Below are 27,797 nucleotides of genomic sequence, written 5' to 3' on the forward strand. Positions count from 1 at the left end.
ACAACAACAATAATAATATTATGTACACCGGGTGTGCTCGGGGATTCGACCGAATAAGTTGCGTGCCGAATTCCGGTTCAACTGTCAACCACGTGCGTCCTTCGCGCAGCTAGGGGAAAACTCCGTGGGCGATCTTAACAAATCCAATAATAAAAATCCCAAGGTACTGTGTGTATCAGTGTGTGTGTGTGTGTGTGTGTGTGTGTGTGTGTGTGTGTGTGTGTGTGTGTGTGCGCGCGTGTGCGTGTGAAGAGCATCCTCCGATGGAAGAAAAGGAGACGCGGCGTGTATTGGCGCTTGATTGGGTTCTTTGTCTGCAGCGTGTTTTATACGCGCGGTTCGTTATAATAACATTATTATCGGGCGGCGCCGAATAATATTATATAATAATAATAATATCATAGACCCTCGATCTCGGATCGACTTAAAAACGTCACGCGCCCTTCACTCCTTGTGGTCGTCCACCGTCCAAACCGCCGAAGATTTTTTTCCCCGATATGTTATTTTATTTAACAACATAATATTATTTATTTATTTTCGCTGAGGTCACGTACCGCGTTCGCAGACCCGAGATAATAAGGGACGCTCCGGCGTGCCTCGTTTTTCAGGGTTTTCATCAGTATGTATAACTTTATTACACTATTACATACGTATATAAATATGTGCAACTCGAGTGTATCTGCTTGCGCTAATCTCGTCGTCGAGTTTTACCTTGAAATGGATGAGTTTTTTTTTTCTATTCGATGTCTATTGATTCAATTTTTTTTTTTATCTTGACTAACACAAATTCAATATACAATCATCGACGACAATACTAGATTTTACGTCACATTTTTCTTCACAATTTTACTCATATCAATACGGTTTTTATTCAATAGGGAATGTGATATAAGGTTAATACGATATATTATAATATAATATAGTAAAATTGATCAATGGTCGACATCAATCAATCCACCAGTTTGATCACAAATGATTTGGTACTAATGTTACGGTAAATAACATACGATCATCTCATCAGATAGTACTGAAAATGCTATAAAAACAATAATAAATAAGAAAGTACATGGTCTACAAAGTAATGATGCTAAGGAATTATAAAATTATTGGACATTTCGTCGTCGCAGAATCCTGAAAAATATGGTTTGATTCAAAATGATTTGTTTATAAGAAATAAGGTCACAGGACATATGAAAAAATTGAATTTTGTGTAAAAGGCCTTCACGCCAAACATGGTCAAACCCCAAAGCAACGATGAGGAGGAATGATAATTAGTACTGTTAATGTTAGTGGAATTGGAGCATTTAAACATTTAAATTTATGTAATTGAATTTTTTTTATAAATTACTTAATTGATTTTACGTAATGATTTCTATAAAAGATGATGTTAATATTTTAATCCCTAGATACATACTTTTAATATATTAATTTTTAGTATGAACATTATTTTTTTTCCTAGAAATTTCCTTTGCATTTTTCAGTTATCAATATTATATTGTTCTAATTTTGTTGAATAACTTATTATTTTATTTTATCATTATAACACTGACTAGGCAATACAAAAAACGTGGGCAAGTGTGTATCACTCTGCTGTAAAATATGTGTTAAATGGATAGGTCACACTGTAATGGATGTGTTAAATTTGAATTCTATGATAAATCATTGTTTGTGAAAAACGATTATAAGCAGGGACGGTGTGCAAGCTTGGAATATTTTACATTATACTTATTTTATCATTTCAATCACACAAATATATACAAGATTACTTAAAAATCGATTATATCATATTATTTGTTATTTAATACCATATATTATTTAAATTAACGAAGATTTACGTTAATATACTTGCGATTGACGTGAAGAACTTCATAGCATAAATAGCTTAAAATTAGTCATAATATTTAAAAAAAGTCTCTGTGATTAAAAACAATGATACCTATATGTACAACCATAATTATACAAATTCTCAAGTCCTTGCAACCATTAAGAGTTTCTGAGTATAAAACATTTAAAATACATATAAATATCACAAAAATATCACAAAAAGAGCCAAAATATTTTGAAAATTATTTCACGTCTATTAATAATATACAAATTATTTTAATATGAATATGAAGTAAGCATTTTAAGTCTTTAAAGTTATTCTTATTTGAGTCACAACAAAAAAAAAACAAAATCAAATTTGATTTGCACGAATTTTTCACCGTTGAATTCCAGGGTTATTTTGAAACATACTTGGAATTTTTTACCTTTACCCCATAAAATACCAACTAGATAAATTTCTACCAGAAATCACTCTCAAAGTTGAAAATTGAAGAATTTGCACTGCTCCAAAAGAAAATGACCGACACCCTAAAAAATAAATATATTTGAATTATGTTAATATATTAATATTCTAATGCATTACACTTTGCTACAAGATAAAATAATAATAAGTTGTTTTTTTTACATTTTATTATATTTATATAGGTGGCTTGGATAAAATCGGATTCCAAAGCAATTTTAGCTATCCACACGAACTTGATTGCTCACAATCATAGGCTGAGTGTCACTCACAATGGACATAATACTTGGAAATTGCACGTGATCAATGTTCAAAAAAACGATACTGGAAGTTACATGTGCCAAATAAATACGCAACCGATGATACTACAGGTTAGAAGATAATTTATGTATATTACAATAAGTAAACAAAAAATAATCTAACAATTTATAGATTTCCATATGTTTGGCACTTGTTCATGCCTTCGTTCACCTTGGCACAAAATAGTTGAATTTTAGTTAGTCCAAAACGTGTCAAGATTTTTTTCAAATTTCACGGTGTTCTTACAGTTTTTGGATGCATGGTTTATACATTATTATTGACTATATGGAGTTTGAAAAATAAAATCTCTAACAGCTGGTATCTTCTCTGCGAAGTTTAATTTCTTATCGCTATTAGTACACTATTACACTAGTATCACTATTATTGCCAACTCAAATAAATGCTTAGTCATCTGGCCAGATATTATTTTTCTCGCTGTTCGTTACTTGTGCAATAACATGTGCTGTCGTTGACGTACTGTACTCTATAATTGCGTTATTTAAAATATTTTACATGAACACGAAACTGTTTAAAATTAAATTGTTCATATATTGTAAAGTTATTGAGATTGATTTTTTTGCTACACGCCTAACGCCTACAATCTATATTACGGCAGGGGAGAGTTCAGTTTTTTTTCTGGGCGTACAAGATTTTAGGCAGGCAAATTTTAACATTTAATATTTAAACAATAACCAAGTTGTATAATATATCATATTATGTAATATTAAATTATATCTATATAAAAAGTTATATTCATTATACTACCACATTTCATAGTTTCTCCCAACGAGTAAATTACACACATAAACACTAAATTATTATTTCTGTGCTTCATAGACAATATATTATCTATGATATGCTATGCTTACACCATTATAGCTGATACCAGCTGGCTGGTCGAACTACCTTATATATCCAGCCAACCCCCCCCCCCCCCCCCGAAAAAAAACTGACTCCCCAACATTAAGAATCACTTACACTTACTAAACAGTTAGGTAATTTTTGATTCCGACCTTTTTAATAACAATATTTACTGCGCAAAAAACAAAAATGTCATTTTCATCCAGGTTTGTCAACTTATTTTTCTGACGTGCTATTGATGTAACGTATTCATTTATGTTTCTAGACTATGTTGACTAACTTGCTCATAGATTTTTTTGATTTTTAAAATATGATTTGGCGTTTATTTTGCTGCTGTATTCGAAATCATTAATGTTGTAATATGATTAAAAATTAAACAATGACATGCAAATTAATTCACCATCGTAATGGTATAATATGCGATAATACATATTTCGTCATCAAACGTATTTAACTAATTAAAATATATTTTTAAATGTTTATTTGAAAACTAGGGACAATTATTTTAATTTCATCTAATTCAATATTATACTATTTAAGTTTAACATTTTAGATCATTGTATTCAGAAATTGTTGATTATTCTTTTAACACTTTTAAAACTTTTTCGCTTAATATGTACGAAAAAATCCTTATAAATATAACATATTTATTATTTTATGTTTAATCCAAAGGATAACAATAACTTTTATAATTTAATTTGGCACCGTAAATCCTTCAAACAATAATTTGAGTTCGCATACAAATTATGTTTTTTTTCTGCCGATTTACATACAAAATTGAGATAATTTTTACATATTTTACTAAAAGTTTTCAAAAGTTAAAATAAGCCCAAAACTATTTACGTCATCAAATATCTATATCCTGGTAGTATTCTATAATAAAGACTAGAGACTATAGAGAGCATTATTTTCAAAAATGGTTCACAAAATGTTTAATAATATATTAATATTGAACTAAAATATAAATATATACATATTAGCTATTTCTCGTGACTTCTCTCGTATATCAGTAATTTTTCTTATGAAGAATGATAATGAGTAAGGAAGCTAGTTCAAGACAAGTGAATTTTATTAATAGTGCCGAAGAACATTAATACCCAGTTTTAAGTAAATTTCACCATAAACATATTATTTATCATACAAATATTGCCAACCCTTATAAATTAATTTCTAAGAAACACCTTCCTAAATGATGTCTACAATATAAAATCAATACCCACTCCAAATTTAAAATATCTATCCACACAGTTGACTTTCAATGACATTATAGTGCTTATTTAGTTTCACCCCCCTTATGAGTTCTCAGAATTCAAAATATCTGCATACAAAATTTCATCAAAAATAGTTCAGTGTTTTAGCTGCAAAAACGTAACAAGTATGTTACTGACAGTGTTACTTTTGAATTTATATTATGAAAGTTGGTGTTGGTATTTGATAATATTAATTATTATGGATTAAATTATATTTGTAGTAGGCTGTAGCTATGGCCACCTTAAGATATCCTCAGGGAAACACACTTTGAAACGATGCGTACTACCCTTAGTTAACGCATTGCATCCAACCTTAATAATATTGGTCAAAACTATAATGAAACGTTCAATAATATGTTATTGACGTTAGAACTGACGACTTGATAATATTATATATTTACGTCTATATCTATGTAATGTTTTTGTGTTGGTTTTTTTTTCAAAAGCTTTTCTTCCAAAAGTTACCTTTGTTCGAATGCTCAGTTTCCTTTCATAATGGCTATCCCTCGTTGAACTGTTTCTTGCCACGTCCTTCTAACCACATTTCAACCATCTAAGAAGTCAAAACTTTGTCGAAATAATTAAAAGAAATTGTTCAACGACACACACGCGTCGACTAGAAACGATATACTTTTCTAAGCTAAAATAAAAGTTTACTCTGGTGATTTTGGATTTTATTGACCCTAGGTTCAAGGTTAGAAGTGATATTTTCCTTCAACTAATAACATATTATATTATGCATTATTAATTTCTCATTAATTAAATAGATAATTTTATATCATTCTTTATTTATTACCTACATTAATAATATTCCTGGATTAAATCATATCCATTTTATGAACTAATTTTGCATAAAAACACTACATTTATATATATAACAATACTATATACTAGTAAAATATTCATATAAAATTCCAATTTATTATAAGATTGTTGGTAGCTAATTGGTAATTTTTAATACCATATTCAGAGTTAAGTATATGTAGTTTTACAATTTAAATAATAATACGAAATACGGAACATCTTTATTAAATTAGAACATTCAGATTTAAAAAAAACTAAAACTAAAATTATGTGACTTCATATCATTATACAGAGACAGTGACGACGATTTAACCAATTATTACTCAATTGGTCTACTTGTATGGTGTACTTTTTTGGGAAAAACGGTGGCTTCATTTCGATGTGATAAAAATGGTTTAATTTTGTTAATTTACAGATATTTCATTATTTATGTATTATCAATATATAATGCTATAAATTTAACGAAAATTGTATCAAGTCCAAAATATTGGGAAGTACCTAAAATTATAAAAATACAGCAACATTGCGCGTGTCTTACCCATGTGTTGTATCTACTAACTACTTGGATGTAAAGCGTATCTGAAGTCAAACGTACGTAAATAATATTGATATAACTACAAGCAATACAGACAGTTAGTACACCGGTCATTATATGTTTCAGTGAAGTTTTACGAGTTTGCAATGACACTGTATAATAATATAATGTAAACAATATGCCATTACCACCCCATATAAGTCATCGGTCATCTCGAGCATATAATATAACGCGAATATAATAAGTACAGATTTACTTTGACAAAATACTAATAATGATTAATAATATTATAATCGTTTTCTTACGATTGATATCGAAATCGGCACACTCAGCAAGTTTGATACCGTGTTTATATAATATATTATTGCAAGCGACACGGCAACCTGCACAGGTGGGTACTCCGGTCGTGCTTTGCGGAGATATAGGTGAACAGTTTCAAGCGGTAACATTCCGAAGGATTATGATATATATTATAGGATATAGGTTATAGGCGTTTAAGATTTATCACTCAAACAGCTGTTTTGTGGCGACGGCGACGTTACAATACGAGAGGGCCGCGGGTTAATACGCTGTCGCCTGTCCGGTGTAACGTTCGGGGATCTAATACAAATTGGACTTGAAGTACGATGGGGTGGGTGGGTAGAGCTGATACGGGTGGGGCGTTGTGGTGGCGATAGTAATGGAGGTTGTATATAGTTGGTGGTCGTGGTGGTTTGGCGGTATTCGTTGCGGTATTAGTGGCGGTGGACAGACATTTTTGAAAACGTCCCGCGAGGAAATTGTCCGGCAGAAAGACGAATGTAGCACGCGGGTGATAAGTGGGGATTTGTGTGTGTGTGTGTGTGTGTGTGTGTGTGTGTGTGAAAAGCATAGGTGGGTATTATAACGGTTTTAGGGGTTAAGACCACCACCGACTTGCTTGTGTTCGAACACGCCCGCAAGATCAACTTGCTCCACGGTGGCTTATTAAAAACGTACACGACCAATTAGTTTATAATGACGTACAAATATGCTTTGAGTTTTATCTATCGTGTTTCAAAACAGCCAACGTTAAATTATTATAATATTAATAGTGCAATATCGTAATAATAACTAATATATTACATTTCTTAACTCAGTTATTATATTACCTATAGGCAATGCTGAAAACGTGGAATAAGCAATATCTATATACTAATGTAATGTAATGGACATAATACCAATCATGGAGTCTCTGTGTTTTCGTTTTTATAAAATTGCAATGAAAATATTTTTTTTTTTTAATGTCTGCTGTATGACGTAATTCCTAAACTTTCAAAAAGTTATAAAATGCACATGCACGGTAAACTTAGATTAAATATATGTGGATGCACTTATTGGTAGTATTTCTTAATGTTACAGTATGATATTTAGATGTGTTTACGGTTAAAAAAATACAAATTAGACGAACCTATATGGTTTTTGTGTTTTTAAATCGATATTTCCAGCAATTAGATAAATTGCACACTGATAATAAACCATTATCACAAATAAATAATAGTTTGAATAGGATCACAGGCCACAGCTGTATAGAATATTATTTGTATGTATTGTAATTCTCAAATATCTGTGAGTAGAATAAATATTACTTCATCTACCGGCGCGATGTGGATGTTCTCTTAAAAGAATTTCATTGGGATGATTGCATATCAGATTTTAGTGGAATTATTCATTTTTTATTTTATTATAATATATTTAGTTGTTCGACGTGAAATGTATTATTCATTATTTTTTTAATAATTTTTTTTTCTGTTATACCTACCTATATTATTGTATTCTTTTGTTACGACTCAAATTTATATTTGTTTATAATGTTATGCATGTGGTCCATCTACTCTTACCAAAGAGGAATGGCCTAAGATATTATATTCTCGTATTTTATGTTTTCCTGCAGCACCTACATACAATTCTATAGAAGCGTGACCGATATGGCATTCACTCAACACGTGCCTTATGTTTTTGTATTTATTTAACTTGCTAAAGACCATTGATTGTAAATATTTGTTTCTTAGGGTTAAGCAGCTCTATAATTAAGATTTAATTTTAATTCGTCACACTCTTAATTTAAATTTTAAAATCTAATATCAGTAAATACTGTTTCTGCTATTTTATTATAATTTTACCACGAACGTGTGGGTTGATCGTAGAAAAATATTTTTTAAGAGTGTTTTAAAACTAAGAACAAATAATTATTTACACACTAATTTTTAATCATATAAATTCATTAATTTTTAAAATTAAAAATAAATAACTACTTAATATTATATGGATCAGAGAAAAAAAATATACTGTACTAATATAACAATACCTTCACAATAAACATAACTATTTTTTTTTACTAAATTTATATTGTGATTATAACAATCAACTGTTTACAAACATATCCAATTGCAAAAATTAATCGTAATTATAAAATGTACAAAAAAAAACTCTACGGTATAAGTATTTGAACTTTATACTCCGATAAAAATCAAAAAAAACATTTGAGTTTAAAATTAAGTATTTATTAGAAAGGGAAATAATAATTGAAGAGTTAAAGAACACTACAGAAAAATACAAAAGTTTTATGCTTTTTTTTTGTCCTTGTCTACCTACATATATAATATAATATATCCGTATAGAAGTGTCGTTAAACGATTAATTTTTTTCTACCGTGCTCGGAAAACTATTGAAGTACAATTTTATTGTTTTGAACGCTGCGAATAATTCATAACTCGATCGTTGTCGTCCGAACGTTTATATTGATGAACGATAAAAAAAAAATCACCCATACATTTATTTCTATAACCTCGTAAATCCGTCTTTAAAAGTCTTTCGTAAAAAAAATAAAAATTAAATAATAAAATAATATCCATTGAAACATTCGAACTTTTTTTTCTTCTTCCTTTTCGCACTCTATTCTTCGCCAATTACTATATCGCCTCGTACACGTACATAATATAGCTGTTGTAGAGCTGTATCTCGCGACTCGTCACATCTCCTTTTTTCTCCATCGGAAAGTAAAAAAATGTCGCTTTTGTTTTTACCTCGCTCGGTTGTCGGACAAACTCCCCATACTACCCTCCAGCCACTGCTAGCGGCTGCCCACTCCTACTACCCTGTCCGGACTCATGCTGCTGCCCACTGCTGCCGAACGTGAAATCCGACACACAAGTTTACCCACTGTCGCGTTCATTAACGACGTCCATTAAAAGTTGCGCAGGTAAGAGTTTTCGGGCGCAAAACGAAAATAAATAAATAAATAAAATACAATCACCCACCTCGGTGTTGGTGTGGCGGACGCAGACATGTCTCTTGGCGGCGGGTGGTGACGTGTGACGGAGAAAAATACAGCGTTTCCAAAAACTTGCCCACTCACCGTATCCTTATTTCTCGCGTCATTTGCCAAAGGCCGCAATTTCAGGTCACGTATTATTTTTCCTCGGCTTTTTTTGTTACTTTTAAATTGTATCGTTTCCTTTTCTTTCACCTTCCATATAGTCTGTGAGGTGTCGGCCCAGCTTTCACTTCTGATTAACCGATTTCCATCAAAAATAATAGCTGGCGCACGCCGCTTAAAAGATTTATATAATATACAGAGTGATTCACCAAGTATGCTCACCCCCATGTTTCCTTTTATTAATTATTTTATTCAAATTCTTATTTTGGGATAAGTTTGAAAATATTGGTATTCGAGTGAGTATATAAATTAAAATTCAAACATGAAGTTTTTAGTCATTAAAAAGTACATACTAAGTTGGATGACAGACCTTAAAAATGGATTTTCAATACTATATATTATAGAAGATATAATATTGGATCCATAGTTTATTATACTCGAATAATATTTTACAAATTATGATAGATAAATATAGAATAATAATTACTGAAATGTTTGAAATATTAAAGCATCTTCCAAACCCATTATTATGAATCTATTATCTTTAGCGCAAAAGTCAAATACCTAACTCAAAAAAATACTAGTTTGAATTTTGATTCAGATACATAATCGTTTTCAAAAACGTCGTCTGAATATCTGATTAATAATTTACAGAAAGACGTGTTTCTCTCGTATGAAATAATAGGTTTAAACACAGAGGGTGAATATGCTTACCAGGTGATTTACTAAATCACCCCCTACATTTTGAACCTCCCATCAAAACTCGGCAATACGTTCGGATTCCATCGAATAATATTCGAGTGTAAATCGATATGCCATGAATTAGGGCATTCGCGTTTAGCGTTTTACAACACATTATGCATGTTCAATATTCATACGTCATCATAGTAAGCTCATCGATGATCCTGTATGTTGCACATATTATTATGCACGAGTTCATAAAATCCAACGAAACTGCAACACTGCAGCAGGAGCAACGTCTTATCATGTTTAAAAAGTGATACGGGTATTTTATCATTTAAAATGTGCAACAGAACTCATTGAAATAGAGAGCACTGTTTTTTTATTTTTAACTAACCTGAGCCTATTTTTTTGAGTAACTTCAACACGATGGAAAATACAATTATATTAAATAAATAATCACAACAAACAATTTTTCTATATACACCAAATGATCTGGAGTTTACAATGGATAAAGCTTTACACGTTGCGATATAATACCTATAATCAGGTAAAAACTTATCGTCGCTTTATGCGAATGAATAATGGGCAAGAAGTTGACCGTTGGTTTTTTCTATAAGTTTTTTTTTCGCTTGTAATTTCGATGGTTTTGGTATTTGTTCTCAACAGTACGATTCGGTGTTTCTGCTAAAAATCGATTTTCTGCTATAAAATTTTGTAATTTATTGTAATTTATCAAATTACCAAATAAAAAAATGTATTGTGTACACTGAACCTTGTTCAGATATTTCAGGATAAAAACAATTTATCAATTTTATCAATTTTATTGACAAAACAGAAAAAATGTGTGTGTTTGAATTGTGTTCATAAAAATATTCATTTTTTATTAATCCTAGCCAATAACCCTAGATATCTTGGAATACATTTCATTGCTTTTTCTTTATACTGTTTATCAATGTAAAATATTATAATAGGTTGATTTTGATTTTTTTAATGCGATTAAATGACCTCCATTTTAAATAATACCTAGAATTTATTCAAACCAATGGTTGTGTTTGTATATGAAACAAATAGAAAATTTCTTCTGGTAGGGAAAGTAAAAGTATGGTGTATCATGTTCAATTGTAGATAATAATATGGTGTTTAAGATTATACAAATATGTAGTAAATGTTTTTTTTGATAAACTATGGAAATAAAAAATATTTTCATATACCCACCCACGGAATGTATTTTACATTTTTACACCGATTAATGTTGCACAAGCTCTGAAAATCAACACATCATGTTCACAAAATATCAAATTAATTTATCCATGAAGAGTGAACACTTGCCACGGCCCGCGAGATATGCATGCGGTGTCCCGCTAAACATGATATGTATACATTTATTTTAATGTTATTCAAATAATTTAAGATTCTTTACAAAGTGGTGAATGCATTGGTCTTACTGTGGTGTATGTTTCAATTTTTTTTTTTTTAAGGAAAGTGTTTTTTTAGAAGTAGTATTCAGTTTTTACTTTAAAGAACGGTTTTTGGTAGACAATTGATTCTTGTTGTTAATTTGGGTGGACAAAATTAATAACTTCCAGTATTTTTGAAAAAATTTGAGAAAAACTACGAAACAAATTAGGGGTGTCGGAGCCAGCGAATTTTTAGTACAAAAACATGTCTTACAGGAAAATCTCTTACACCCTGTAGTATAGTCGGATTTAGTTCGTTTTTTTTTATTTAAAAGAAAATAATATTTTGTAAGTCGGATCAAATCCCGATTTTCAAAATTATAATAAATAAAGAAGCTGAACTACTACGTTGATAAATAATCCACAATTGTTGTTATTTTTCAAAATAATTTTTTGAGCACTAAAGTAATATGAAAATTTGGACTGTAATCCATAGTCAATCCAAGAAGTTCTCATATTTCGGATAAAAAAAAATTATCAACATTTTCATGGCGATGAGGCGTCAGAGTTTTTCCTGTGAAGTCATTTTTGTTGGTATAATACAATATACAAACCTTCCCTCCTCCCTAAATAGATATCGGACTTTACATTAGTGGAAAAGCATTAAAAAATAAGGTAGCATCTAAAAAATAAAACATAATTTTCAAATTTCATAGAATTGAGGAAAATTGAAAATCCGATACCGACGTCTGGCACCCTTACGGTAAAACCAGCTTTCAATAAAATCGATTTCGTTTTTTTGTTTTAATTAAAAAATTAATAACTACAGAGACTTGAAATGCTCACCAAATATTTATATTCGAATTTACTGGACACGATAAAATTGTATGTGTACTGAAATCCACCCATTATCCATTACGTGAATACACAATATACGTAGGACGTGGGTACTCATAATATTTTTTCAATCTCCTACATTTACTCTATCGTTTTTAAATTATCGTTTTTTATTTTTTCGATTTTTCGACATTATCGGTAATCAATAAAACTTTTCTATATCAAATATTATTTTCACCAACATGTATTCAATATTACATTTTTGTTGAAACTTGAGCGACGGCTTGTGAAATTATATTTTACTTTGTATCGGCAGTATACAAACATGCGGAATATTATTATTTACATAAGTCCGTCATAAATCATAATACACAGAATTGCCCAATGATTCGAAGAATAAAATGTGGGTATAATTGTGTTTATTTTTTTTATGAACAATAATTACTATTTAAATTACGATGTTTAAAAAATACAACGAAATAAATTAATAAATTTTAAAATTAGCTGTTCAATATAGGGAAGGGTTACTAAATTTTATTTTAAAATATTTAAATAAAATCAAATAACACAAATTACTTGGTATTATATTTTTATCGTAAATTATATCAAATATATATTCATAATAATATGCTTATATAAATATAAATTCATTCAATATTTTAGAACTAGATTATGACAATAATCATTATATTATCAGTAAGAGTTTAGAATAATTAATAACGATGCATTATCGTTATTTAATTTCTTTTAATTTTATATTACCGCTATTTGATTGAATAAATAAAAATATTATACCAATCAAACCATTTTATTTCATGAAACTTTTTTAATATCTACAAGTTTCAAACTAACAACTCCCCTTATAAGTCCATTCAAACTAAACCATTGCAAAATTTAGGTTAAGTCAATTAAAAGCATTATCTGGTAACTCCTTCTAAAGCTTTATTACTCAAATCGTACCCCTGTTCGAAGGTTCCATAAACGCATAGAATAACTCGCGTACCTTTACCCCCTGTGAACTGATAATATATATAGAGTTTTCATTATTTAATTTTTATAATTATTCATTCATTAACTTTAATTTTAATTCCAACTAATCTACTTGAAAGCCGATAATAATATTATGCAAATATTTTTATTGTAATAGTTAATGTAAATCATGTGATAATCATTTACTTGACAGCAAGACTTAATATTTAATAATAAAATGTAACAAGGAATATACGTCATTATAGTAATTAAACAAGTAAGAAAATCCATAAATCGCAATTTGTAGTTTTGTGAGTAAATAACTAGGTACCTACCTATAATTTATAGGAAAAAAGTTACTTGTCGATTTGATCAGGAACTCAAGAATGACGGATTTTCAACCGGAATTATCATCAGTTATCACTTGATCCAATTTGTGTTAAAGTTGATTCGATTTGAAAAGCCGATAATGCGCCAAGACAGCCGGTAGTTGCATGGACGTTATATAGTTTCAAGAACACAAAGATTTTGTTTAAAAAATATGAATAAGAAAAACATACAACTATTCCTTGTGTTTTGACGGAACGAACCCGGTTTAGGAGAGGAAAATTAAATTATATGTCCACATATATCATATATGACATGATAGTCCACCTCATGCTATGTAGTCATTCAATTTGAAAAATACATTTTGCTAATTAATAAAACAGATAAATAAATAATAATTTAATTACGAACCAAATACAAATGTTAACAATATTGCAGTAATTGTTTATGTAAAATAATATTTTCGATTTAATGACCCAAATTTGTTTTGCAAACATTTATACTTTTAAAGCAAGTAAACATAAATATTTTAACAAATTTTTTAATAGAAACTGAGGAGTATTAATTCGAAACTTTTTAAGCGCCCCCTAAGGTCTTAGCACGCCCCCGAGTGTGCCTTTGCTTATACGCCCGCCTCGTCTTTGATCATAATATATGAAACTACAAAATTACGTTATAACCGACGCCAATACGTAATGTCAGCATAATTTCATTTCCTGTACGGGGGCACGGAATTGAACCTCGTGATTGTGTTTAAATGTAAAATTCTATTTAATAGGTATACAATACAGGTATTATATCTCATGCTTGTATATTTTATTCAACACGTGTAAAGTCAATATTGTTTTTTAATAGTTTAATGGTATAATTGATAATGCGTAATAAATTACACAGACGTGCATTACGTACCTACCTAACCCGGTGTATCGAAATATAGTTATATTAGCGAGCGAGAGCACTACCGTCCTAAGTCCTCGCACAACTTATATACGCATAGGTATTACTATTATTATTGTGTATACGGTACGTGTAGCCGCATGGGTACGTCGAGAAAACCTTTTCTAAAACCGCTCTAGAAAATCCAATTTTAGGGAATCGATTGAACAGGTATAATGTATAATAAAGTATATAATGCGATGTATATCGCATACAATTTGTATGTTTTTATTTTTTTCACCTACTTTTCTTATGTCACGTAATGTAAGCAAACATAACATTTTTGCATTCCAGACCGGATACTTGGACGTGCGGATCCCACCGGACATATTGGACGAGGCAGACATCGAGGGCCCGGGTAGCGCGGCCATGGAAGGTGGTACCATACGGTTGCGGTGCCGGTCCACTGGTAAACCGGAACCAAAAGTTCACTGGAAGCGCAAGGACAACCGTCACATCGTCATCCGGTCAGACGGGGCTAGGGAAAAACAAGGTTTGTGCTTGTAAATAATCAATTGCATAGGTCAGGTTAGGTTAGGTCAAACCTATAATTGAAAATAACAGAAATTAGAATCGGATGCTTACCAGACCCTTATTTAATTAAACAAACTTGCCCTGAAATATTTAACATTTAAATTTCAAACTTAATTTAAGTTAGTAATTTAACTAAAAGTAATATAGTGACAGTTAATATTACGAATATATGTCTTGAAGGTATCTGTGGTCAAAAGACTTTGGTTGACAAGAAATCAAACATCTACTATGTATGAGTACATTCAAATTGCTTCCTTTTTTTTTTCAAAAAAAGGTTACTCGAATTACCTCCCAGTTTCAAAAACATCATTCACTTGAATTGCATCTTATTTAAAGTTGTGGCCCTCTTGTACTGGAATCGCCTTCAATATATATAATTCATCGATTTCTAATTCGAATCCCAAATATACTTTTATATATATTTATTATATATACTAAAATTGTCTCTTAAAACATAAGGAAGTATTCTAGTCAAAAAATGTAAACTACCTAGATTTTGGAGGATATTAAATACGTATAATTACATCGTCATTTCATGCAACATTTAATTATTCAAAGAATACTTGTTAAAAAATATTTTTTATAAAATTAATATCAAAAACACACAAATCACGTCTCACATTTATACGTGTTTGGGCATAACATTATTTCGGTTCGTTTGAATTCCTTCGCCATGATAATAGTGTAAACCAAAAGGGTGGCAAAGAGATAGTCGTGGGCTTGGTTGACGTGAAAAAAATTGAAAATGATGATATCAATTGTTTTTTAATTACACCGAAACGCGATGGAGTAAGCAACTTATAATACCACAGTACTGATACTTCTTATATTACTACCAATACTAATACTATACGACTACTATTACTACCACAACTGGCGACTGGTGGTGTGTACCATCACAGCACAGTAGTTTGACGTTTGCGTTCAAGACGATTTTTCCAGTTTAATTCACGCTCAGTTTCAAAACAATATTAACTCGGTTTAAAAACAAACCAGAACAGAAAAGTGAAGGGAGGGAACATTGTAAAGTTATATAAGTGAATGTTTTATATATATATACATATTATTTTTCCTTTTTTTTCGCGGCAGTCTGTTTTTCTCGCGCCGAGCACGAGAAGAGAGAGAAAAATGGAAAAAAAGAAAACGATACCCCGTCTGAACCCGACATCGTTCTCGGGAAAAACTGTTTCTCACCCTCAGCTCTGCACCCCTTCCCAGCGACCGTCTCAAAGACCACTTTCCTCCACTCGAACACCCCTCACGTCATTCGTGGCTCTGTTCCGACCCCACTGCCCCTAAACCACGTGGTTCCGCGGCTAGCAATAAGAAATCAGTCGTTTGTAACGAACAAAGACAAATGTTATAAAAGGCCGCCGCTACCACTCTCAACCCGACCCCTCCCCTCTCGCCATTCATCCTCACGGCTACGCGGCAAGCATGCTACTAACCGAAAGCCACGGCCGTCCACCCACCCCCCACCCGGAGCTGGTGCGCGGATATATCAAGCGGCAAATAAAAATCCGCTGTTATTTGTCAAAACTTTGAACCGGAAGCAACTCTCTCTCTCTCTCTCTCTCTATAAATATATTTATATGAATATATATACAACACTACTGCCGCCACTATTAATGTTGCACTTTATACAGATGAATAGATGATAATATATTTATTTATATATATAATATATTTAAAAGTCCGATCATGAATGTACGTGGATCGAGGACGTTCTCTATATATTATTATTATATCGATATATGAATAATACATTGTTTTACAATAGACACGAGTTGACCAGGAAAATCCGTGAACGATGTGCGATTTTTGACTTGACCGAACTAAAAAATATATGACACAGTGCACCCCCTGCTATCAGACACCACAGAGTGGTATGCACTAGCATCATCTGTTTTGAGTACGCATCACGATAACCTCCCCCGTTGTCACATAATACAGGCCAGCCCCACACATATATTTATGCTCAAACCCTAAGACTTTTATTCGCATACTTGGAATAATAATATATTATGTTCGTTTTATTATTTATCACTCGATTGTATTAAAGGTATTTTTTTTTTTTTTGAAATGCAATAATACTTCGATCCAAATGGCGATCGTTTTTAAACGTACTTCGCGTTCAAGTTAAATAAACGAGAAATGTATTCATTTTCAAAACAGTTCAATGGAGTGAAGAGAATCTCACTTTGTTTTGTATTGTTTTTTCTCTTACAAATGTATTATACTGTATTGCTTTAACATTTAATCTATATTATAGTACTTTTAATATACCAAAATAAAAAACTTAATTTATTTTCACAATTTTCAATCAGACCTAATTTTACTAGACGCATTAAAATAATTTTTATAAAACATATTTCGAATTCTCATCTAAAAAAAACCATTTGCACTAAGTGCTAATTATAATAAAAAATAATTTAAAAAAAAGTTTTTTACTGTTTTTGATTTTTTTTCTGGATACAATTTAACCTTCGGCAGTATTTATTGAAGAATATTGTGGATGTTGAGAGATATATCAGTTATATATTTTTAACTTAAACTAAAATTTAATATATATGTACAGGTTTTTTCTTTTACATAGTAAATTCAAAATAAATTGTATTAAAAAAAAAACGTGCCTGTACAGCTGTATTACACACTTCGTATTTACTATTTACATATAATAAAGTGATGTGTAGTTATATAACGCACTATTCTTGTGGATCTTTATTGCAGTTGTAAACTAATAAAAACACGTTGCGCTAAAAAGAATTTAAATGGTCGTCTACAATAATATATACGTAGAGCCCATAAAAGACGTAACTGATCTATCGAATGAGATATTTTTATAATATATCAAGGGTCAGTGAGGCGTTTGTCACCCCCACCTATTCAACTATTTCTGAACACCTGACGGGTAGTATTGCCTCGCCACTGCACACAAGTTGGCCACTGACTGTGTTTCATCTGAATATCATGTATACCAATAGATATAATATGATACTCCTCTACCCATTCCCCGTGCAAATACTATTTAAATACACAACAGGTATAAATTATTAATTTCATAATCCAACTTCAGAAATAGTGACGTAAATAATTATTAATGGTATTATATTTTTGAGAAAATAAATATAAATACGAACAAAGAAAACATTTTAGAAAAAACTAATGCATCTATTTATGCTAAGTTTCATAATTATTAGGTCACTCTCTAGACATCTAATGTACAGCAGAGAGTTGCTCACTTGGCCACTTTTTTTTGTTTTGTTAATGATTTATATCGAATTTACGATTAAAAAAATTCTTTTTTTATTAATTTAAGACGACAAGACGACACATATTGTAACCACATGCAAATAAACTATATATAGGTACCTACTTATTAATAAAAATAGAATGTATATTATGTAGAACTTGTTTTTTATTAATTATCATTTAACGGAAACTTTTAATCTGTAAAATTAATTCAGCAAATTATTATTTAATTTGACATTTTATGGCTTTTAAATCGTGTTAAATAGTTTTAAATGACGTATAAACTTCCAAACTGTTATAATACCATTGCCACATGCCTAACCTAATACTGCGATGTGATCAGTACTTGATCAACTCAAAACAGTTATTATAACCTATATATTACTATGCTATTATAAAATATTCGTATTTCTTAGAGTCGGCCATCGTGAAGGGGGACACGCTGGAGCTTAGCAACGTGCACCGGACCGACATGGGCAAGTACCTGTGCATAGCCAAGAACAACGTGCCACCAACGGTCAGCAAGGAATTCAACGTTCAGATACACTGTAAGTTTTGCTTCGAAATGTTCTCGAACCTCACCAACAAATTTCGCTCGCACGCGCGCACACACACACACACACACACACACGCACACCTACACACACATATATATATATAAGCCACCACACAACATCCCGGTAAAAAGGAAACACTTGGCAGCGGTACTCTGTGAAAATCCATTATGGGTATTAATACTGGTTTTTATACGCGTGTATAAGTGTGTGCGTAGTGGTGTGCAGTGTACACGTCTGTGCATCTACCGCGTCCCACTGTTGCTCGATACGGTCCATTAGGGGAAAATTTAATTTGGTAATAACAGCAATAACAATGGATTTACTGCCGCCTCGGCCATATAGGTACTCGCGTACATGCTGCACACCTATACTGAAAGACTATATATTTTACTACCTTTACTGCAGTTATAATTATCATCGTGGCCAATAATCTCCCAATATTCCCGTACTATCACGATGACCGTGCCGTTGAGGAGATACCTAATATGTGTGTTTCAGTTCATCCGATGATCAAGGTGACCAATCAACTGGTGGCCGCTCCGACCGGAAGCAACGTGCACATTCAGTGTTATGTTGAAACCTCGCCGAAAGCAATGCACAGCTGGGCAAAAATAGACGGTAAGTCTATGATTTACGAATAAACAAATCTAAGCGACTTTGTGTCGCGGGTGAGTTTACTAATAATATGTAAGTATTACTACCTTTATTATACTGTAGGTATATGCAGTCCGGGTTACGTGCGTAGATTATGGACAATTATTATTATTATTATCTCGATTTCGATTTCGTCCATTAACCATTACAATTACGCTGATCGAAGTATGGAACTAATAAAAAAAAAAGTCCCGGCTTTGATAGTGCTTTTGTTTTCCAGTTTCAATAATTTGTTGGATTTAAACATCGATTTTTACTTTTTAGTCCATTTTATGGCTTTACGCTTTTTATACCCCAGCAGTTTGAACCGATTTTAATTTTTAATACTGATTAACACTTTTAGTGATTTTAATATTGAAATCAGAATCAGTTTTAACCAGAATTTAATATTGATTTTAAAACTAGTCTCAAGTCATGCAATAAATAAATAAAATAATTCTGTTTTTATTTTTACTTTATAATCGTATGTAATCGCATTGTACGGCAAAATACATTATCGCACAAAAAAGGCTCAATACCGTACAAAATACATCATTCAAAGGCATAGTCTATTTCGTGACACCCGTATTTCGTTATTAATATATATATATATTATGAAGTTCAAGTGAAAATATTCTGAAGGCGATACTTACCTAACTATTTAAGTCGTTATACTGGTAAACACTTGAAGACAATTAATTTCAACAATGTATGTTACTATTCATTGTTATACAAACATAATAACATAATATTATGATTTGTGTTCAACTAAAGATTCTTGTAAACTCGCTGTTCTGCAAACGCATTTGTATCTACCTGCAAGTTGGAGTCTTCAGCCTTATAAAAACGCTCGTATATTTATTCGCGTACACACTTTACCGTTCACCTAAACAGTATACACACAAGATTTTATTTATCGTTCATCGACCATGGCAAAATACAAATTAAGTTCCACCATCTTGTTTAATTGAGATCGGTGGCTTGCAACCTACCCCCGCGACTGAGCTACTATTTTATTTATAATATTTTGACGGTCACCAGCCAACAACCCTTCACGTCAACTCGCTCTTCTAACCTGACAACTTCACGACGTCCGACGGTTCATATATCATAATCCACCATTGTATCGAGTACATGGTTGGAAAAAAACGACAATTATATTTAAGTACATAACATAATATTATATTATACAATATGCGCTTTATATTTTCCATTTTAAAACGTCGTCGTCTGTTCTCCGATACTATTTCGCGTTTTCGCCTTTGATTTCTTTTGTTTACGCTCAATTGTTTAAAAAAAAAAATGTTTAAAGCGTGTCCCGCCGAACGCACTTAATACAATGTCGAATGTATATATATTTATAATATATATTTTATATTTATATTTTATATATTGAAAACGCCGGACGATGATAATGTGTACAGGAAATTCGAAATATTTTCTCAATAGCAACAGGAGAGGAATAGCGCCTTCTATTATAAATACTAAGTCCTTAAGAAATTTCTTTGCGAATAATTAAAAAAAAAAAAATTAAAAAGGGTCGGACATTTATTGATTTCGCGTTTCTTTTGATTAAATTACTATGCAATATTTGAAGAGCGAGAAGTAATAATGACTGTAAAACTACTGTTTATAATTTAGTACACTGTACCTCGATCACACACCTGAGCGGGTATAATATTATTATTACTAGTGTACAGTTTACATTGTTAATTAATGCACTTTGATTTGGTCTAAATACTCTAAACATTGCTGTGTTGGCCGCGTGTACTAGTGTGTGATAGGAAAGGTGTAACGACGAGTGTGTGAAAACAAATACCTATACAATATACCTACTAGAGAAATATGATTAGAGCACTGCTAAAATCTGTACTTTTTCAACACAAAACAAAACTAAATCAAGTTGTTAATTTTATTTTTCCTAACATTTTGTAATATCGTTATCATGACACAATGTATTGTAATAAATATATTTATATAGATATTTTAGCTACTAAGTTTGTAGGTATAACCTGATTAGTTAAAAGCCTTTACAAAAAAAAAAAAATTTATAAAAAATACTTATATTCACCTGAGAACTGAGAACGGTTTCCACTATAGTAGAATATTGCATTATATGTATATTTATATCACATTATAATAGGTGATGCGAGGATTATCGACCCTATACTTCTCGACCGCGGACCGCACGCCAACTAACCGTATACAATATTTCACGCTGTGCGCGATAACGGTAAAGGGTGTGGGGCCGCCAAAATGATAATAATTAGTCGGAAATGTGTTTCGAGTGTTATAATTATTACTATAGTATTATCGTATTCATCGCCTCAGGATTTCTGGTTAGAAACAGTCGGAGCTTACCGCTGACTTTCGAGAGTGTGGTTGAGTTCCACGTGCAGTACCTACGTCTTTTGAGCACAATCTAATTTCGAACGAGCGGACTATAACGCTATATAACTATACATAAGTTATTCCAATAACAACATACCGTAGTAGGTATATTTTATAATGTTTAGAAATAAATTGAGCGAAAACGAGCGAAGTAGAAATTAAATTTCCTAATATATATATTGTTGAAAACGATCACATTAATTTCGTGACGATTGAAAGGAATAATGAACGGTATAATCGAAAGTTACGTAGGCATTTATTTACGTATTCTCAAATATCATTTTTATTTTAAATCTCACTCATTTTACGTCACTCTCGTTTTAAATTGTTTAATTGTGGCTTGTGCAGTATATAATGTAGGTTATATACTTAATATGATATCTATTTTTGTAATGCGATTAGAGATAATAAGGTATTTCTACATCAAATCAACTAGGATCATAATTAATTTTCAAAACCAAGTACCTTTAGTACCTATACCTATACCTACTTGGTACTTACACCTAAATTACTACTATAGATTTGCCATAATTCATACGATTATACCTGTTTTCTTCCTGCAGTCAATATTTTCAGAAATCATTCGTGTAAGCTACTAACATGTTTAAACAAATCAATTCCGAAAAATTTTTTGTAAGGCCACATGACCGAGGATGTTTACATTAAGAAAGAGCACTGCATATTACATTCGTTGTAGAAACAAAATGTATTTTTAAGAAAGATTTTTGATGGCGTGTCAACTTTAGAAATAATGCACATGAAGCTTAAATGGAACAAAATATACAACCAAACGATGATTAAAATCACCATTACTTTCTTCCCGTTGTCAAACATTTGAATTATGCGAGTTTTCTCATCTTCCATTAAGTGTGTTTATGTAATGTAGGTATCTACATTATATAAATTAGTTTTAATGAATTTTGGACTTTTTCGTCGGGTTAAACTATCGGTCCGAAAAACGATGGCTATCGGTGAAATCCTCGAGTAAGCCTCTGCGGCAGCAAGAAATAAATAACATTATGTACGTAAACCACATCGGTCCAGCGGCGGCGGCGGTCAAATCCTCTGATCGCTCAGCTATATATATATACGGTCGTCGTCGATAAAACTATCCTTTCCTAGTCGTTTTTTTTTTTACGATTTATTTTCTCGATATTTCTATACTGTTCGATATTATATGGTCTATATTATATAATATTATATAGGTATACACGTCGTATTACTACGTATACGTATTTGTGTTCGTTTGTTTTTTTTTTCACCCACCTTAACTGCTGCGCGGGATTTGTGTGTAGTAGTCGTCTCGCACACAATATGTGGACATTTATGTCCCGTGGTGGGTGGGGTGGCAATGCCAGCCGGAAAGAATATCGCTTTAATGTTTTTATTCTGATTGTAAGGGCGGTGGAAACTATACTATTTACACGCACGCACACTCTCGAGGAATAGGTATACACATTTGAAAGGGGGTCGGTGGCGGCGAGTCGAAGAAATCTTTGAATACATATATATATATAACCAATGCGAATCGCGGTGTGGCGCGAAGGGTGTGAGCTTTGGCGACACATGTTATGTTTTCACCGTCTTTAGAATCATAAAATCTGCGTTTCCGGTGCAGTCGTCCTCTCTTCCGGCGCTTCTTACTACCTTTCCCTGCGCCCTACCAAGACCTTTCTGAATACGATAACGACATGGAAAATTTTTACGCAAAACCCACACCTTATATGCATTCGCTCGTTTACGGTTCTCTCCGCGTCCACCTCTAACGCGCCAAGAACACCCTACCCTTTGCTTACCCTTTATATAATAGCACCGTTTTCGATCGTTTTCTTCGTAATATACTAATGTATATATATGTACATATAACTGCTACAGTTTACTTACTCGCAGTATTTTGGCATAAAACGATTTGGCTTTGACATTGATATTGGTATTCGAAGAAAATTTAAGGAAAATGGCAAAATATAATTGCTTGGAACTATTATCAACTCGAATTCGTACAGTAAACCGTACAGTATTAATCGAACATTTTCAGACCATATGTATTTGCAAAATGTGAGTTTAGAAATAATATTTTTATTTTTAATCGAATAGTACCAAAATAATATACTACTTTAATACTCTATAGTGTATATAGTATAAAGTAAAAGTAACAAGTTTTGTTCGATTGAAAAATATTAATTTTCAGTTTAGGTACCTCTTACACTTTCTCTCTCTCTCGATTTCTATTTCTCTATCACTGAATTAAAGTAGAAGACATGAAGAGTTTTCAACAGTTTGATTGTCGTAGAATATTTTTATTTTGAAAAACTTTGATGTATTAATCGTTATTTGATTTTACTAAATCGCGAGTTGTTATGGATCGTAACATATTTTATTCAAAATTGTTAATAAAAATTTAAACAGTAAATAACTTTTGCAACACAACAAAAATAACTAAAATATTTAAAAATAGCTCACCCTCAATTTTGCATAATATACCTAGCACAAAAATATCAATCACTGTGTGTTCACTTGTATTCACTTACTGTGTAATCACTTGTATTTCTTGCTTTATTTTACATCCGGCCCCCAACAAATGTCACCGAGAGATCACGAGTAGAATATATTATTATATTCTGTAAAATAAATAACATTTTTAATTTAATAGACGTTTCGAGGCACATAAAAAAAAATGTACTCAATAATGGAGAGAATCTGATATTGACAGATACTCTCATCGCTAGAATTCTATTCAAAATAACTTGTATTCAATAATGCGATCGTGGAATCTTAATAGAAATCGTAACCACTAAAGCTTGAGCTATTGACTTTTGCATATTATCAAAGTCGTTATTTTGGATTTTTTCCATGGGTGCCAGTGAGCGAGAGAAACAATTTTAACACTTCGACCTGAATTTGTTGTGTTAAATATTGTGATAATAATGAAATTCAAAAACATTTGAACGTAGGTCATTTAAAAAAGTATATCAACATAGGTATATACAACACAATGTAATATATAAATATTAGGTTCCTAATATAATATCTTGGCCATTCATTAATTCAATAGGTACTAAAAAAAAAATACAATACGCTCCTCAAACGTTTATAACCACGAATCTGGAATCTGATAACTCTTCCGACACAATAAAACTGACAGGACCTTATTAAGATGTAAGTAGAATAAAACAATATGTATGGAATGAGAAATTCGTGAGCGCACCTTTAACAATGTATAAAAGTCTGCAGGCTGCGTGTGCAACATATATTCGTTTTATTGTAAAATTAGAGAAAAGTGACGATATGAATTCAATACCATGGGTCGAGTGAATTTTGTGAACGACTTAATATATGTGTTTAGTTTTTCTTAGTTTCATCGATCTCATATAGACAAGGCAGAAATTAACAAAACAATAAATTAAACTTAAATTATGTATGATATTATTTATATCTTTGTAACTAAAAAATCAATTTTGCTTTTCATAAATATTAAGTTGTATTTAACTGTACAATGTACAGTTATAATTTTCAATTTAATTATATAGGTAGTTGAGTTATAAATAGGTATTAAGTAACTTTTTATCTGACAATCATAACACTGTTCACCGACCATATTCACTTGGACAATCATAACTATTAGTTAATATTAATAAACTAACTAATTATATAGTCACATATTTAATTGTTTTACATATTTGTAATTAGGTAACCGAAGAGTTGGATTATAGACTTACAATACTTACATAATAGATTAAAGTTTATTTACATTTCAAAAATAGTTACATACTATATAGGAAATATAAATCAATGAGAAAAAATATTGGCTTTTAGTATTAACAGAACACAATACTGCTGTTTTAATTATTCATCTACTATTAGTTTAATCAATCTTCTCAGAACCAAAATCAGGAAAAACTACAATAATACAATATAATATAAGCACGTACCTACGTTTAAAAAAAAGAAAAATATTAAAATTTAAAACTATTTGAATGAAAAATATGGATTGTCCAAAAGTGAAAAATCTTAAGTTAATTATATCAGATCAGAGATTTTTTCGATTTACTTTTTTTGTATTTAATGTGACGTTGTGGAAAACTATTTTTATATTTTATTTTAAATACTATTAGAATATTCAAAAACTTTGTAAAGCACACACTGAATAAACTTTTAATCAAAAACATTTTTTTTATATTTATTCATTATTGTTAGTTATAAATTAGATGAATATAATGTTATGCCATAGGAATTATAGAGAATCCTTATCATACATGTTATCGCTTCAAACAATCACTAATAACCGAATACACTGACGTAACAGCGCGTATCACATTTTCGATTACCTTTTGCAATGAAAAATTATCTGAAAAAAAGTCTTTAAAATAAACCGCTGTGAAAATGTTTCCTCGAAATTTTGACCTACAATAATATTAAAATTTAAAATACAAGTGTTATATCTAACATAGCCTCTACATCACAGTTCATAGTGACTTCAAAGCCATTACTCATCTTCTGCTCTCCTACATTACGTGTACCTACTCCAAATAATTTCAACTCCTTTCTCTCTCAAAAGTCTCATACCGTAATAAATTCCAACCACTCCTCCACATTATATCCCACGACCATATTCGTTCCTTTTATAGCCTGCTCATTAAATAGAAACATAAAATACATAATGTAAAACTTTGAGAGAAACGTAATTTTGTTAAACGCAAAGTTTAATTTCTGAAATTATCGTTATTTCAAATAGGAGGAAAATATATATAGTGACTATATAGTATATAGGTACCTAGTTTATTCATTGAACTATATAATACATTATTATATGCATAGAAAATGTTTCGCGTCAAACTGTGTGAGATTTAACCAAGAAAATTGTTTGACTATGTATAAAAATACATTACAATAATCATATTTTTTCGCAATTTAAATAGTTTAAATAAATGATTATCGTAATAATTATTAATTAGTAAATACTCATTATGATGTTTTATTGTACTACATCGCTTTTTAAGATTTGCTAAACTATGGATTTTTCCATAAAAATATATTTAAATCTTTGCTCTTTCAGTATAAATTATTTGAACTGTAGTATATTATTCATTGTTTTATTATTGAATGTACAGCAAAAATATATTTTGTAAATGCATAAAAGCGGATTAAATTATTTCTAATGATAATTAAAAAACTAAACAATATTTTTTATCTTTTTTATCAAAGCTATTGAAATGTATATTTTTGTTGAAAAGCTAATCATATTATTATTAACTGTATTAAATTTTGTCAATAGGAGGTGATCTCATGCCCAACACCAAGTACAAAATGTCGGAGACTCCCATAAACGAATATTCATTACAAATGGACCTAACCATAACGAACCTTGAACCTAAGGACTTTGGTGGCTATCTGTGTATAGCAAAAAACGCTTTAGGTAAAGCGGAAGGATCCATAAGACTTCAAGGTGTGTTGAAATATCAAACTTGTTAATTCTACGATCCATGTATCTTATCGTATAACATATAAGTAATGAAGTTATCTAACCACATTGAATCTTTGATACCACTATCTATTTAAAATGTATCTACTTTAATTTTATCGCAATTACACGATTTTTTTCATTTCTCATGAAATTCAATTATATAATATTATGATGGGGGATGAGGTGACCGAGTGGTCTGACGCGTCCGCTGCGACGCAGCCGGTCGCGGTTCGATCCTCGGCTACCGGGCGGCATTTTTCTCCGGACAAGTCGCGGTGACCGGAGAACAAGTGCTGCCATCCCCCACCCCCGGGGCATGGCAGAAACCTACGGGTGCCCCATTCGAAATTCTGCCAAAAACAAACACACACGTGTTCCCCCCTACCGT

At 31.2% G+C, this 27,797-nt stretch overlaps 1 protein-coding gene across 3 annotated transcripts in view; it reads left to right on the top strand.

The window, feature by feature from the left end:
- The window catches only part of LOC111026532 (lachesin-like), a 140,872-nt gene that overhangs the window by 108,571 nt on the left and 4,504 nt on the right, over positions 1-27,797 (top strand). For all 3 annotated transcript variants that reach the window (XM_022304634.1, XM_022304635.1, XM_022304636.1), the window contains 5 exons: positions 2,470-2,655; positions 14,876-15,074; positions 18,784-18,915; positions 19,423-19,542; positions 27,221-27,391. In XM_022304634.1, coding sequence (XP_022160326.1) covers positions 2,470-2,655; positions 14,876-15,074; positions 18,784-18,915; positions 19,423-19,542; positions 27,221-27,391 — 808 coding nt within the window. The remainder of the gene's footprint in view (positions 1-2,469; positions 2,656-14,875; positions 15,075-18,783; positions 18,916-19,422; positions 19,543-27,220; positions 27,392-27,797) is intronic.

The sequence above is a fragment of the Myzus persicae genome, unplaced genomic scaffold (assembly GCF_001856785.1).
Source record: "Myzus persicae strain clone G006 unplaced genomic scaffold, MPER_G0061.0, whole genome shotgun sequence".
In the NCBI taxonomy this organism is placed as follows: domain Eukaryota; kingdom Metazoa; phylum Arthropoda; class Insecta; order Hemiptera; family Aphididae; genus Myzus; species Myzus persicae.